This window comes from Aphelocoma coerulescens, chromosome 3, assembly GCF_041296385.1.
Source record: "Aphelocoma coerulescens isolate FSJ_1873_10779 chromosome 3, UR_Acoe_1.0, whole genome shotgun sequence".
Taxonomy (NCBI): domain Eukaryota; kingdom Metazoa; phylum Chordata; class Aves; order Passeriformes; family Corvidae; genus Aphelocoma; species Aphelocoma coerulescens.
In genome coordinates, this window is record NC_091016.1 from 115,694,271 (window position 1) to 115,708,657 (window position 14,387).

The 14,387-nt window shown below is 36.9% G+C and overlaps 1 protein-coding gene across 2 annotated transcripts in view; it reads right to left on the reverse strand.

The window, feature by feature from the left end:
- WDR35 (WD repeat domain 35) overlaps positions 1-14,387 on the reverse strand; it is a 42,433-nt gene that overhangs the window by 2,232 nt on the left and 25,814 nt on the right. For both annotated transcript variants that reach the window (XM_069011645.1, XM_069011646.1), the window contains exons 15-25: positions 12,607-12,716; positions 10,933-11,143; positions 10,272-10,352; positions 10,011-10,147; positions 7,696-7,899; positions 5,636-5,782; positions 4,411-4,543; positions 3,641-3,751; positions 2,365-2,529; positions 1,267-1,407; positions 319-475 (exon numbers count right to left, since the gene is read on the reverse strand). In XM_069011645.1, the coding sequence (XP_068867746.1) occupies positions 319-475; positions 1,267-1,407; positions 2,365-2,529; positions 3,641-3,751; positions 4,411-4,543; positions 5,636-5,782; positions 7,696-7,899; positions 10,011-10,147; positions 10,272-10,352; positions 10,933-11,143; positions 12,607-12,716 (1,597 nt within the window). The remainder of the gene's footprint in view (positions 1-318; positions 476-1,266; positions 1,408-2,364; positions 2,530-3,640; positions 3,752-4,410; positions 4,544-5,635; positions 5,783-7,695; positions 7,900-10,010; positions 10,148-10,271; positions 10,353-10,932; positions 11,144-12,606; positions 12,717-14,387) is intronic.

Genomic DNA, 14,387 nt, shown 5'->3' on the forward strand with positions numbered 1-14,387 from the left:
AGGCACTATTTGTTTCTCTAATTCCCACAGATTTTTTATGAAGGACGTCTGATGTAAATGCAGGTATGCCTTATAATTTAAGGAAAGAAACAAAACAGTCAGCAGAACATCTGCAGAGATTGACCAATTTACCAGGTAATATTTGGAAAGATTTGCATTTTTTTCAGCAAAGTCCTTTCCAGGTACTGTGACTGCAGCCACATTCAATTCATTATATGGTTTTGGTTTAAATTACATGGATTTACTAAGAACTGAAAAGTGTGGCAGCTGTAAATGAAGTTACGTGCTGTCTTTACAGGGTTGAAAATTAATTCTTACCTGTTTTAAGTGCTGCATCTACAGAACCTTTATAGAGCTGTTTTTGTGCAAGTATGAAAAAGTGGTAAGCCTCAGCTCCTCGCCAAGCATTGTCTGCAAAGCGATTTGTTGAAGAAAGAACATCTTCTTCCAGCAAACCAGCCAAAGCTGAAGCACTCTGAAAACAAACCGGTATCACAAGTAATTTTTTATATGAAACAGATACAGCAGGAAATGGGGATATATGAAAAGAGCTTTTCTATACTTGGTGATTATACCACTGTCCGTGTTAAGTAGGAGAACTACAAATGGACCTACAGTGAGCATTGTCAGGCGTTCTGTACAGAGCACAGGCAGAACATATGGTGCAGATTTTCAAAGATAAATATCATATATGTGTGTATACAAATATATTTTGTGCACATCTGCAGACTGGTTCATAGTTTGGATTAATACTGCATTTCAACACCAGAGCTCTTAAAACTTTGTTTAAACTATTTCATTTGTGCATATGAAGATGAACGTGTGAGCAGAGAAAAAAAATTCTTCCATTTGCTTCCCCCATATCTGGAGCCATCTCTCTGCTGAATTACAGGCAACATAGCTTAATCTAATCACAGATCACCCTGTGGGATCAGTACTTACTCCTAAATGACATGAGAGTCTTGCAGGAAGAAAAAAGTCCAGAGTTTCTTAGTATGGTTTTCATTGTTACAGTGAAAACATTAAGAAAAACACATTAAACTTAGGAAGAAAAATATCTATTAATACATACAATTTAAATGTTTTAAAATAATACTTAAAACAATATGTTTTCATGGGGAACTTGCTTTAAGGAAAGCTTTGTTCTTAGGAGGGAAAAGGGTTATTAAAAAAACATTATAGGCTCCCATGAAGATGGCTTGCTTTATTCTGACTAGCTAGCAGATACCAGAATTCAGAAAGGGGAAAAAAAAAAAAAGACACTACCTCGGAACTTTTCTCTTTAACTTTTCCCCTTTGTGCATTTTGCATTTGTTCATGACACTGTTCCATAAGTAAGGCTGATAGCACATAAAGCTTTTTAACTCGCAAAGGCTTCGTTCTTTTCTTTGACTCTTCATCTGCAATCTTAAAAAACACAACAAAGGGATTTAATTCTCTTGGACAATTGCATGCTAGTACAAACCTAGGAAACCATGCCAAAAAATGATTCTGCCTTTAAATGTAATAATTTAGACTACAAACAGAACTATAAATGAAAATGTCAAAGTGAAGTATGCACATTATTCTATATTTATTTAGCTAACATGTATATAAAGCCAGATTCTCAGGAAGGATATATCAGTGTAACCATGTATAAGTCTATTGACCTAGTATAAAAATAAACTAAAAAATAGCGATTTTTAAACACATACATAGCTTTCAATAAGGTCTGGTGGTTTTCCCAGAAAAGAAGAATGGCTTTTGAAAGTAACATATATATACTGCTATAAATATTTGCTGTAAAAATTACATATCACTCCTACAGACTTTAAGCTATAAAGAGAAATCTCTGCAGCCAAACCAAATCTAAGCAACATCTTTATGTTAAAAGCACACCACAGCCGTTTCTAATTGAAGGAACTAATTGAAGAAATACCAAAATTTAACTTCTACTTATTGACATTGCTATTTTTTTAATAAAGGAGATAAAAATAACTCCCATGACATCTAAACTAATGTGGTCATTGCACCCCAGGCCCATCTACCATACTCCTTTTCTAGGCAATGCAGGGCATCCGGACCTTTTCTGAGGTGCAGTTCATCGCATACTGAAGCGAACGTCTCCCAATAAATAGATGGCTTGTGTCCCCAAAGTGTCCTTTCCACTAGCTACAGAGGACCCCCAGGGTAACTATTACACATAGAGATACCTGAACTCTGGGAGTTGAGTTCATCTTTGCAGTATCCTGTATGATGGTATCTGCTTACTGCCTAGACATTGTTAAAACTAAAATAACCCCAAGAGAATAAAAGAAGCATGGAAACAGTAAGAGCTAGTCCAAAAAACCCAGTCATTTGACATAAAAATAAAACCTGCAATACCTTGAACATGAGCTTAGCAGCTTCAAAGAAATAATTGGCTTTGCGGTACAGTTCTATAGCATCAAGGATTTTATTCTTTTCCAGTAAATGACTTGCATATCTGGCTAGCAATGATCCAATCTCTTTCATATTGTGATTTTTAGCAAGCTCCACAGCTTTATTCCACTAGAAATGAAAGGAGATAATTATTAACCTCATTTTTTCAAATACACTCTCAGAACAAACTGGTTATCCATGAACAGACTGCAACATTTGTGTGCAATATTTCATCACCATTTTGAACCAGACTTCCATAAAATTAACATAGAAAGCAAGAGAATACAAATTCTTACATCACTGCCAATCACGTGATGCAGCAGGCTTTTGAAAAAAATGCTGGACTTCTGTCCAAAACCATATATAAAACAGTTGCTTCTGCTTTCATAAAAGCTTTGCAAAATCATTTCACTGCAGCTCATAGCTGGACATGTGGATTTCAACACTTCTGATATTACTTAACCCAGACTCTCAAAAGCATGTCTGAAAGAGGACCTCAACCCAGAATCTTAAAGCACACAGTAACACTTTACTTATCCTTCTATATACCTCATTTTGTCTGTGAATTTTCCTGATCTTCAGTGGTTTGGCTACTGTGTTTGCTCCAGATGAAAAGTTTGGCAAGACTAAGAATCTTAACTGAATCTCACACCTAATAGTTCTTCAGGTCCATAAACTAAGAAATTGTTCACATAAAGCCAGCCCTAGCTAGTCCTGCCATTCCCATCCATCAAGTTCCTCATAGCCATGCTCAGTTTTTCTCTTATTTGTGTTGACACAGACATTTGCACAGGTTAAGTCATAGCAGGAAACAGCTCTAGTTACAAACATGCAGATCAATTTCCAGCTCAGCTTTTTTCAGCTACGTCCTCATGCAGTGACAAATCCATTTGCATCTATACAAAGGAGGAGGATGTGGAAAATATCCAGAACAAACATCTGTCTCTTCTCCTGTCTTCTCCCATTCCATCAGGAGGTAGCACAGCCCAGCTTCACAGAGGCTACAGAGGTCTGTATGCTGAGCATGCTGCCCACACACCCTGCATGTAGCTTTGCACTGCCCCTCCAGTGGTCTAATCTCAACCTCAGAGAACTGGCTTAAGCATCGAAGTATGAATTTTCCAGAAACTATGACAAAACATCTGACACTTAACAAGGATTTGTATTTAACTGGTCATCAGGATAGAAATCTCACTGTTAAACTGGTATTGCTAAAGCAGATTATCTCCTTTTATTTTACCTGGTTGAGATGCACACAGGTATCCACAGCATCCTTTGGTTGATTACATTTCAGAAAGGCTGACACAGCTTGTTCACACATCCCCACTCTCACAAACATGTAAGCTATATCCTGCAAAAAGCATCAGCACTGTGTTAAATTCACTTCCACATTTTTAGTACATTGTGCAGCAACAGCAATACTCCTATTTGGTTAATTTAGTCGAAGAGGGTGGGGAATGGGTTGTTTGCTTCATGGATCCTGTGAAGGCACCATGCATTGTTGAAAATCTTTAGAACAGTGTGCTACGCTCTACTGCTTGTAAATTCAAGAAAACTATTACAATGAGGTTAAAAGAAAATGCTATGTCTTGGTTTACTGAAAAAGGCATTAAAGGAGCATGTCTTGCATTTTTCAAGCATTTTGGGTTAAATCAACCATGGCATAGTTTTAAATTAGCTATTATTTAGTAGGTAATTTCCTGCTACATAGACTCACTTATACCCTGTACACCTATATACCCTATACACCCTATCCCACCTATTTCCCCTCCTTTTAGAGTATTGTCAGTCAGCTCTTTCTGGGGAACTGGGACAATAAGGGAAAGGGAGAGTGATGGAGTATGAAAACAGCAATAATACCAGAGATCAATACCACAGTAACACTATTGCACTTAAGTGAGTAGGTTATACACTGCATTCTTTCTCTCATTTTTAATCCTCCCAAGATGGGAAATTTTAAAGAAATAGTTGGGTATAAGACAATGAAAAATAAAGGTGTTTTTTGCTTACAGGGAGCAATTTATGATTCTCTGGAAGTGAGTTAGCCAGGTTCTCCAGTCCTTGGTAATCCTCTAGCATGTAGTAACATTCAGCTAAACGTTCCTGGTTTTGTCCTTGGACATAGTACTGTACAGCATTTAACCTAATAAGACAAAAAAATGTGTGGCTTCTGATGTATAAACACAAGAGATGTTTTTAACTCTGTAAGCCTTTTGCATTTGTAAATTTAAAATCACATTTTAAATAGGTAACTTTGCTTGGAAAAGCTTGTGTAGCTAGAATTTCACTGTTTTTCCAAAATGCACTACAAATTTTAATTTTTACAGATCATCATATTCAGAGTGTAGCAATATTGATTCTCTGACTAGCATAAGATTAGGAGGAATTCCTAAAGCTATATTCCTACATCTGCAGAGATCACAGCAGATAATGGACAACTTACAACTAATCTTTCAGGAAAGGCTTTACTGTTGTGCTTCCATATTTTACAACACAAGCACCAAGACCTCCAAGGCAATTCTCCAAAATTACCTAAGGCACCTAAAACTCAACTTTTAAAATCTAATCACAAGTTTTCAGCATTGTGACAACAGTCTGGATAATGGCAATACATAGTGCAGCTGTGGAACTCTGTGGCATGAGCTTAGAAAGCAACACGTTCATTAAAAAAAATCCCTTCAAGTTATTAGCGATGAAGACATTGCCTCTGGCTCAGTAAGCAGCTGACTGCAAAATGTGTTTTGGAGAAATACCATTACAAGTGTGCATTGCCCTTAAAATCTTCCTTGGGTGCCCAGTTTAGGCAGCAGCTGGAGACAGATCCAGGTCATAGAGAATTCTGGACCTTCTCAAATATTTGTGGGTTGAAGCTTTCAGAAAATTCACTGATGGTAAGTAATTACATCCTACTTTTAACCCTACTTTGTTTTTGTTAATACTTTCTATATCACAACTGTATAGGTATTTCTCTTTTCTTCCCCTCTTTTGAAGCAGACAGACTTCTGTAAAGCAGAGATTTTTTTTACCTTCACCTTTTGAGTAGCTGATCAACAGCTCTCTGTTTATCATACCATGGAACCATAAAGGTCTGAACTAAATCTCATCACGCCAAAATTATCCAATGTATTGCATCCTGACTTTCCTGACATCTGTCCCTCCTCATAAATTAAGTTTTGTCATCAATTTAATAACTTCCTTTGTAAATTCCTTACTGCTGTTCCTCTACAGAATGTACCATTTCTGCCGGTCTGCAAAGTAGTCTCCAATAGCGTTGTGTGCCTGTTCCAGGAGGGCGTCATCCGAGCCCCCCGAGCCCGTTTTCAACAGCTGCAGCACCCGGAACCAATCCCCCAGTTTGATCCGCAGCCCAATGGCAAGGTCTCTTAGCAGAAAACAGCAGGGAAATGTCAAACACAAAAAATAGGCAACAAAAATCTCGAGAAAAGTATCCAAAAGTATTTTTGTGTTCTTAACCTGCATTGCAGGTATCAGAGTGATCCCAGGTAACTTGTTTACAATTCAAACACTATTCCATTTAAGCAAATACTCAAGAGAACCCACAGGTTATATCACACATATGCACCTTCTTATCAGCCACACTCCTGTCTGAGGGGTTAAATGCGTGAGACACTTGGGCTGATATTACTGCAGGTTGCCTCTTACTCTGTTCTGCATCTTTCACTGCTGACCACTACAAGAGATGGCAGCAGCTGCAAAAGGCTAAAAGCAGAAGAAAGATGAGGGGAAAGGCCAAGAAGCAAGGAATATGAATAATGGAGGCTAAAGCTGAGATGTAATAAAATGGATTTCAGAGACTTCTCTTCCAGATTCAGGGTGATTTTGGATAAAGGAGAAAGGACTCAGCAGTAGTTTTTCCTTTTTATTATTCATGCATACATATGACTCACTGTGTGTGTGTCTGTCTGGCATGTTTTTTTCCACCAAATAGAATAATTCTATATTACCTCATATAAAAGTAATTCTGCAGGTGCATAGAAAATATGGAAAAATGGGAGAGACCTATGCACTTCTTTTAAAAATGCCCTCAACTTACAAGTAAATTAAGGAAGGCACTAGCAAGTCAGTGAAGTCAGATAAATAAGAGCATCTATCTAAAAACATTAAAATTGTATTTGAAAAATATAATTATTTCATTGTGATTTATGGTAGATCCTTAACAGGAGTTTTCTAGTTGTGCAAGTTGTGTTTTCTAGGAGACACATAAGGTCATACAGAATTTCCATATTCTTGTAGCTGGACAATAAGATGCTTTACTGTTGAAGAAAGCAGTAAAAAAAAAAGCAAGTTTTTGACTTCTGCAATTCTATGTCCAAATTTCTCTTCAGCCATGTGAAAGGGAATATGCCATATCTAAAACTGGGTGTTGCAGTGTGACTGAAGTGCTCAGGAGGCAGCCCACATCCCCAGACCAGCAAACTGCCATCAACTAATTAACGACATGCAAGGAAGTTTTCGTTACCAGGCTCTGTTGGGCAACTCTCCCCAACTCCTGCCTTCTCCCTCTGGCCTGCCACCCTGTCCCCCTTACTTTCACTCTTACAGAATGAAATAGTCACTAATTTTTTCCTCCATAATTCCCTACTGTTTTTCATGGCTCCTTTAATCAAAGCTTAAAAATTTCACGTGTGCGTAAGGGATTCATGTTTCTCCATGTTTGACTACCATCTACAGGCTACACTGCACAACTGCTGCTGATGATTTCTCATTATCCTTTTTCAATAGAGACAGTGCTCTAGCTAATTACTTAGTGTTAATTTATATTCCCAGCAATACTAAAATTTTGCTTTGTTTGTTTTCATTCCTGAGCAAAAATTACGCTGATTGGTTTCAATGTTTCACAGTTTCATCCAGAGTCCTCTTGTCTCTCCAAAGATTACAGTTCATTACAAACTCTGTTGTTTGTATATGTAATTGAGAAGAATGTGTACTTGGCTACTAGCGAAGAGCAACACCACATAAATTAAACATTATTTAAGATTGTTTGTATTTTTGGAATCCCAGTTGAAATACCGACAAAATACTTGTGAAAAAAAATCTATAAAACACAGCACTACCTAGAGCAGCCAAGGTTTTGTAAACAGTTTGGAATGCACTAGTTTACATACAGAACTGGTTATCTATGGATAAACCAAAATTCTCTCCATCTGATCCTTTTATGTCTTTGCAGAAACTGGTAAAGACTCTCCAGAGAAAACAGCCATTCCTGATTAAGGAATGCTTTTTCTTTTCCCAGACTTTTTTTTCTTTGCTGCTGAGATGTTTACATGCAATTACCTTCTGTCCATATCCAGATACATTCTTTCAGCCTCTTCAAATCTGCTAAAATAGGCTGCCACTTCTGCTTGCTTCATGGACTCGCTCTGCAGATTGCCCAGGCGCTTCACAAACTTAATGCCTTGGTAATCTTTGCAACGCACAAAAGCTTGTTCAGCCATCTGCAGATCCAGCTTCTGAAGAGCAGCTTCAGCCAGGAGACGCCTGTGTGAAAAACAAACATAGCAGATAGAAAAGCAGCTAGAGTAAATTAAATGAGGATACATTTAACTAGTAATTATTTAAAGAAGACATACAAGTTGTTGCAATTTATTGTTTATTAGCTGATCTTAATACAGTCATGTGTTTATTCCTAATACATTCTGTGATCTGTCTGGTACTTGGTCAGGGAGAGATGTTCAAATAATTGCTAATATTCTTTTGTTCAGCTGTTCAGATGGACACTGGCTTGGGAGGAATGGGCAAGATTTGAGTGTTACACTTCTGTGAAATGTGTTGCTGGTCTCAGTGCAGTTCCATTTATTTATTTCTCCCTATGCATTTGTTGAAACTTTAAGCCTTGATGGCAGCCTCAGTCTAAATGCCTCCAACTACACTGGCCACGACATATAAATTATGCTTCTGATCCATCTGGATATTCCTTGTCCTGTTGGGACAGCAGTCTGGGAGAGCAAGGAAAACCTTTGGAGAGCCTTGTAACAGGTGCTGCCACATTGGTTAGTTCTGCAAAGAGGGAATTCAGGCCAACCTATGTGCATCAGGTGCTTGAATGAGCTCTAGAAATTTCTGCAAAAATAAAGCAATTTAAAATTTAGGCTGGCTGATTGACATTGTAAGGCACTGACAAAACCACTAATTATTGCTGTATTCAGTGACCCAAGCCATGCTTAGGCAGTATCAGCTCTGTATTTTTGCATCAATTTGAGAAGATTGGTATCACTTAAGTGCTCATCACTGACATCAAATAAACCAATTGATCTGCTACACATCACCCTGTTTGTTGCATTCTAGAAGCAAGGTCACTGTTTTGTTCTGATCTGGAATATATTGGCTTTATATCCAGTACTTCTAATCCATCTCTTCTTCATAAATATGTGACACGTTTTCTCTCATAATAAAAATAAAATTCATGGCAATTCTGGAGCAAGATGAACAGAATTTCACATATATTTTGTGATTTTACAATATAAAACTTTTACTGAGACACAGACTTGCAAAACCAATAGTCATTTTATATTAAGTGAACAGATGGTACTAGCAAAAAAAGCATGAAAGATCTCAAAGTTAAAAAATCTTCAGCTAGTTCAAGATATTAGCAAAACTGAAGACTCAAAATTCTAACATTTTACCCTACACACTCAAGCTAATAAAATTACAGGATTATTACAGAAATTTTCAATATGTAACTAGCAAATCCTGTTTCTCAAAATGAACATTGTGGAGACAAGGGCACAACCAGATAGAAAGGAATGTTTTTTGGGACAAACTTTTAAAGCAAGGTGTCTTGGCCAGTCTTTCAGCAACTCTAAATTCCTCTTGAACCATCATAATTAACAGTGAACTCTTTAACCCCCTTGATGCAAGCTAAACATCCAATGCTGCAAGAGATCATTTAGCTTCAAGACAGAGCCAAAATTACTAAAGAAAGGTACAGATAAGTAAACAATCCCCATGGAGTTAAAGAGAATTGATGCCATTCATCAAGAAACCTGTCAATGAAGTTTTAGGTTCTGCACTGACTTTTCATTAAATTACTTACTAAGGCCTTTACTCTTTCAGCCCTTACAAGCTGGGATATTAAACAGATTTCCAGAAATCCTGTTTTCACAGGTTTACTCTCACATGTTTGCTGTGTAGGCTTTTCAACTTTAGTTTAAAAGCTGAGCCATGTTTAGTTTAAGGCTGCCAATATCTCCATTTCTCAGATTACTTCTGAGAGGCTACATGGGAACACAGCACACCCAGCTCTTCTCATTTCTGTCCTTTACGGCCTGTCCAAATGCTACAAGGTTACTCAAACTACTCTTATCCTATTACCATTCTGATGTGTTCCCTTTACTGGGTTTTAAGCTCTTTAATGTTCCATATAAAATATAAAAATTTTAATTTAACCAACTTGGTTAGCTTTCTGTCAGATTTTAATTTCCTTTAAATTCCCTCCAAAACACAAGGAGCACTGTGTTTTGGGGCCCATACAGCACAGAGCAAAAAGGTGTCCTGAGCCTGCACCCTATACCCACTACCATGACACAGCACATGCCTAGGTAGACCAACATTCTTTAAATCTTAAATGATTCTGTGTAGGATGATTTTACCAAAGTCTGGGATGTGGATTGTCTTCTATGAACTGGAAAGATTCCTCAATGCCAACTTTTTCAATCAATGCTCGACTGTCTCGTAATGACCGAATCTCGAAATTGATGATGTAATCCTTGTTAGGATGTTCAGGATTCTAACATAATGGATAAAGAAACATACTTTTATTCCTGGTGACCTTTATTTTCACCCAACAAAACAGGTATCTATCATTAGACAGACACCAACTTTTCCTACAAAATAAAATTAATTATACTAACCTTTAATATTTCATCCAGAAGAACAGACTTGATTTCTAAATCTTCAAAGTTGCATATATATCCAGATGTTTGTATAGGTTCCTTAAATTTAAGTAAGTTACATAGGAATGAACTTGTATTCTCTCTGACTAAATCCTAATCAAACCTGTTAAGTGTACATATAGATTCATTCTTCTCTAAACTAGGACAGAATTGCACTTCCAACAGGAAACAAATACTACAATCATTAACATTATTGACAATTCTGTAAACACAGACATCATTAAAACTCATGTTTTCTGTAATTAAATTATGAGAAAAAGATAAAGCAACACCTGCCAATATTTAGATTCAACTGAACTGTTTTACAGGCATCTCTACTAAAATTGCATTTATGTTTTCCAAAGCATACAAAAACATATGCTCCTGAAAATCTCATACATTTAAGAAAATATGACAGCATTTTTTATGTTTCTAGGACTGACCATTCGTTTTACCTGTTTGGTCCAAAACAACATTCCCACATAGGAGTTGATAGATTTCGAGGTTTTCTGAAGCAAGTTTATATAAACAAACACTTGCAGAACTGAATGGTAAGCACAAAAATAATACTGTTCAAGAAAGAGCCATTAACTTACAAGTGAATTTTTTTAATTAGTAGTTTATGTATGTTGATATTTACCTCCGGATCCAAGTTTCTGAAAACATACATTCTTGTTTTCTCCATCATTGCAAACAAATCTGGGTTGTCCTTGGCCCATTTCATATCCCAGACGTCTCTGCGTTCCAGTTTCAGCTGCTCACCTGCCTCTTGCTGCCCTGTGCTGTCTGCAGCCCGCATGTCCAGGTCAAGGAAAGTCAGAACCCCTGAAAGATCTATGATGGCAAGACGACTACAGAAAAACAGAGAAAAAATAAGGCAGCCAAATAACACTACTCAAGGCTGTAAATCTGAAAGAGTTCTCTAACCCAGCACAGTATAATTCTATATATTCCATGAGATGCTGTCATGTGCCAGAACCAGCACAGATCCATGTGATTTTCATTTTTTTGCACAGCAGAGACCAGACACATGGAAAGATGTTCTTCATCTGCTCACACAGGATCTGGCCCTGCAAAGGTTCTGAAATACGCCCATTTATATTGTATACCAGGTTGAATAAATTACAGGTTCTGTCCTTCGCCAAACTTTTCTTGACAAAAACTAAAATGAACAACTGAACAGAACTGGTTTTCCTTATTTACTAGGAGGCAATGAAGCAGATTATTAAATTAAAAAATCAGTGTGGTGATGCAGATTGTTAATCCCTAAAACGGGATAAAGCAATATGAAGTATAATCCAATTAATCTTTGAAGTAATTTAAAATATGGGGAAAATACAATTTCTAAAAGGCTACATGTGAAAATTTACGGTTGTGTAGGTCTTCAGTGACTCACAGTAACCTGTATTTACTACAAGGCCATTTTAAGAGCACTTCTAAATATTGATAGGTAGACACCCTTAATCCCTATTAAAATATCAAAAGCAATTTAGAAAATTAACCTCAAAATGCTTATGAATCTGAACTTATTTCCCTAGACCAAAGTCATTTAGGAAGAAAACAACTTGTGTTCAAAACAAATTGAATATGGCTCTGAGTAGATCACATTGCCTTTTAAGCGAAGCAATCTATTTTTGGGCTATACCTGAAGAAGCAAGAGATCTACACATGCATTATGAATTTTGTTTGAAATTATAAAGTTATTTTGAAGTGATTAAAATTGCCTTGCAAATTCTTGTGTATTTTTGCCTTTTTTGCCAACACTCTCATGCACTCTCTTGCAAAAAAAATAGCTGTTAAATAGAAAGTAACTTCAGTATTGGCACAGCTAAAGCTCAAGAGAACCAGACTTACTAGAAGCATCACCACTAATTACAGCCTGTAACAATGGAAAATTAAATGGGATGAACAAAGTTTCCAGGCATTAGAAGGACACGGAAACAGAAAGAAGTCATAGAGATATAAAGTTTCAGGTTATGACATAATTTTATCAATTCATGTTGCAATCAAAGGAAGGTTAAGTTTGGTTCATCTAATAAAACAAAGGTATTTTCATGTATATAGGGTAGAAAACACAGGAGACCTTTACTAACAGTCTCTCAGAGCAATGACTGTCCAGATGGAATTAATTAGTAATAAATAAATGCTTAAGCAACTATTAAGAACAACTAAAATAAATAAATTGTTTCTATTAAATTAAAATTAGTATATAATTATTATAGAATTGTGGATGTCATAGAATTAGTATTTTCACAAATTTTAGCGCTGCATTTTGAAATTGGATACCTCTGTTAGAAGCAGATCTGTAACTCACCTGGAATTGCAGTTCAAACACAGCTGATAGGCACGACAGCCCAGGGTATAGCTCTGCACCACAGCCACACTAGGGAGGCTGTACCTCTGAATAGTGCCAGATTCTCTGCCCTAGAGGAGAGCAATGCTGCCTTAGTGAGAGAATTTGTCCATCAGTAAATCCTTTAAAATAGTCTTCTTTATATGCTGTTTTAGACAAAAGAGCTTTGGGATAAGTGACAGAGCATGAGTGGAAAGAGGGAATGTCATCAGCCTAAAAGTTATGAATTCTGGTATTTAAACAAAATACTTTTAAGATGCTACAACTGACAGATCTGCTTAAATCAGGGCTGTAAAAACAAACAGTTACAGTCCACATACAGCGCACAGAATTTCAGGAGCCATGAATCTCCAGACATGGTCACAAAACAAGAAAGGAGAGGTGTCCTTGTCCGATGCTGGTAAATCCCCTCAAAGAGCACCATATGACAGCATCAGCCCAGGTCTGAAAGCAGGACAGCTCTGCTCACGTGGGGCTGTCTGCATGCCAATAAGTCTCACCAGTTACTGCAAGACCAGAGCTAGATTTAAAAGGAAATGCTATAAAATACACTGGTTATTCACAGGTTTGAGTAACAGGAAACAAATCTAAGTACCAGTGTGGTTTATCTTTATTTTGCTGAATGTAACACCCTTTCCTTGTGTCAAGATACCATCAGGCCAACAGGCTGAAAAGTAGTCTGACATCCCTGGACTGAAATGATGACTGCCACCATTTTCTCGTGGTGCTTCTGTAAAGTGAACAACATATCCAGCTTGGTCTGCCTACTGTTCAACTCTTATGCTGGAAATGAGTCAACATTAAAGGAGTGCAAATTTTATTCCTTCTTTTTCTTTTTTTTCTCCCCCAAAGCCCTCCCTAAGATCCTCAGCATAAATCACCAGCTTAGACTTTTTCACATGTGTATATTCTATAGACTAAGAAGCACATTAGTTCAGAAGTGTTAGAAAATTGAACCATTATAATATGCATTCAGCTTCAACACATTTACCCAGATCTGGTCTCAAAGGCATTTCCTCACATTCCTTTCCTTTTAACAAGAGTCACAGATTAATTATTGTCTGAAGTTCATTTTCTTATTCTTCAAGTGGCAACAATCCTATAGTCACCTATTTAACCATTGCACTTTTCTTGTTCATGCTTTCTCCCATGACCCTCTGATTTTGTAAAATCTAGTCCAAGGATATAACAAAAAACAAACAAAAATCCACACTGGAATAAGAACATGAGAAAACAACAAAATCTTTCTTGGAAGGTGGGTAACGGGAAGAAATAGTGTTCTTTCTCTCTCTTTGTCCTGTTCAGTTAGTTTGCTTTAAAGCCAACATGTAAGTTTGTTCATCTAATGAGATCACTTTCCAGATCAGAACAAAAAAATGCACTGGCTCTTTGGCATGATTCAATACCTCACACATCTGTATGATCCATAAGTGTATGAATCTGTATATGGTATCGTACCATACATTATACCATTAAAAGGTAAACAGACAAACTTTGTAATCTTTGTGCCTAGAACATACAGTCAAAGAGACTTCCCAGGACTCAGATTACAGAATTAAGTCTTGACTTAGACTTTATAAAATCCTATGTGTAAGTATTAACTCAGGCAACTAGTCTGTAATTAAATTGTAAGTACTTAGTGTATTAGCCCTCCTAAGGAAAGAATCCAGGTTAACAGAAGAAACTGTTAAAGTTATCTTCAAGGAAGTTTAGAAAGAGATTTTGTGTAAGTTCTAACTTCA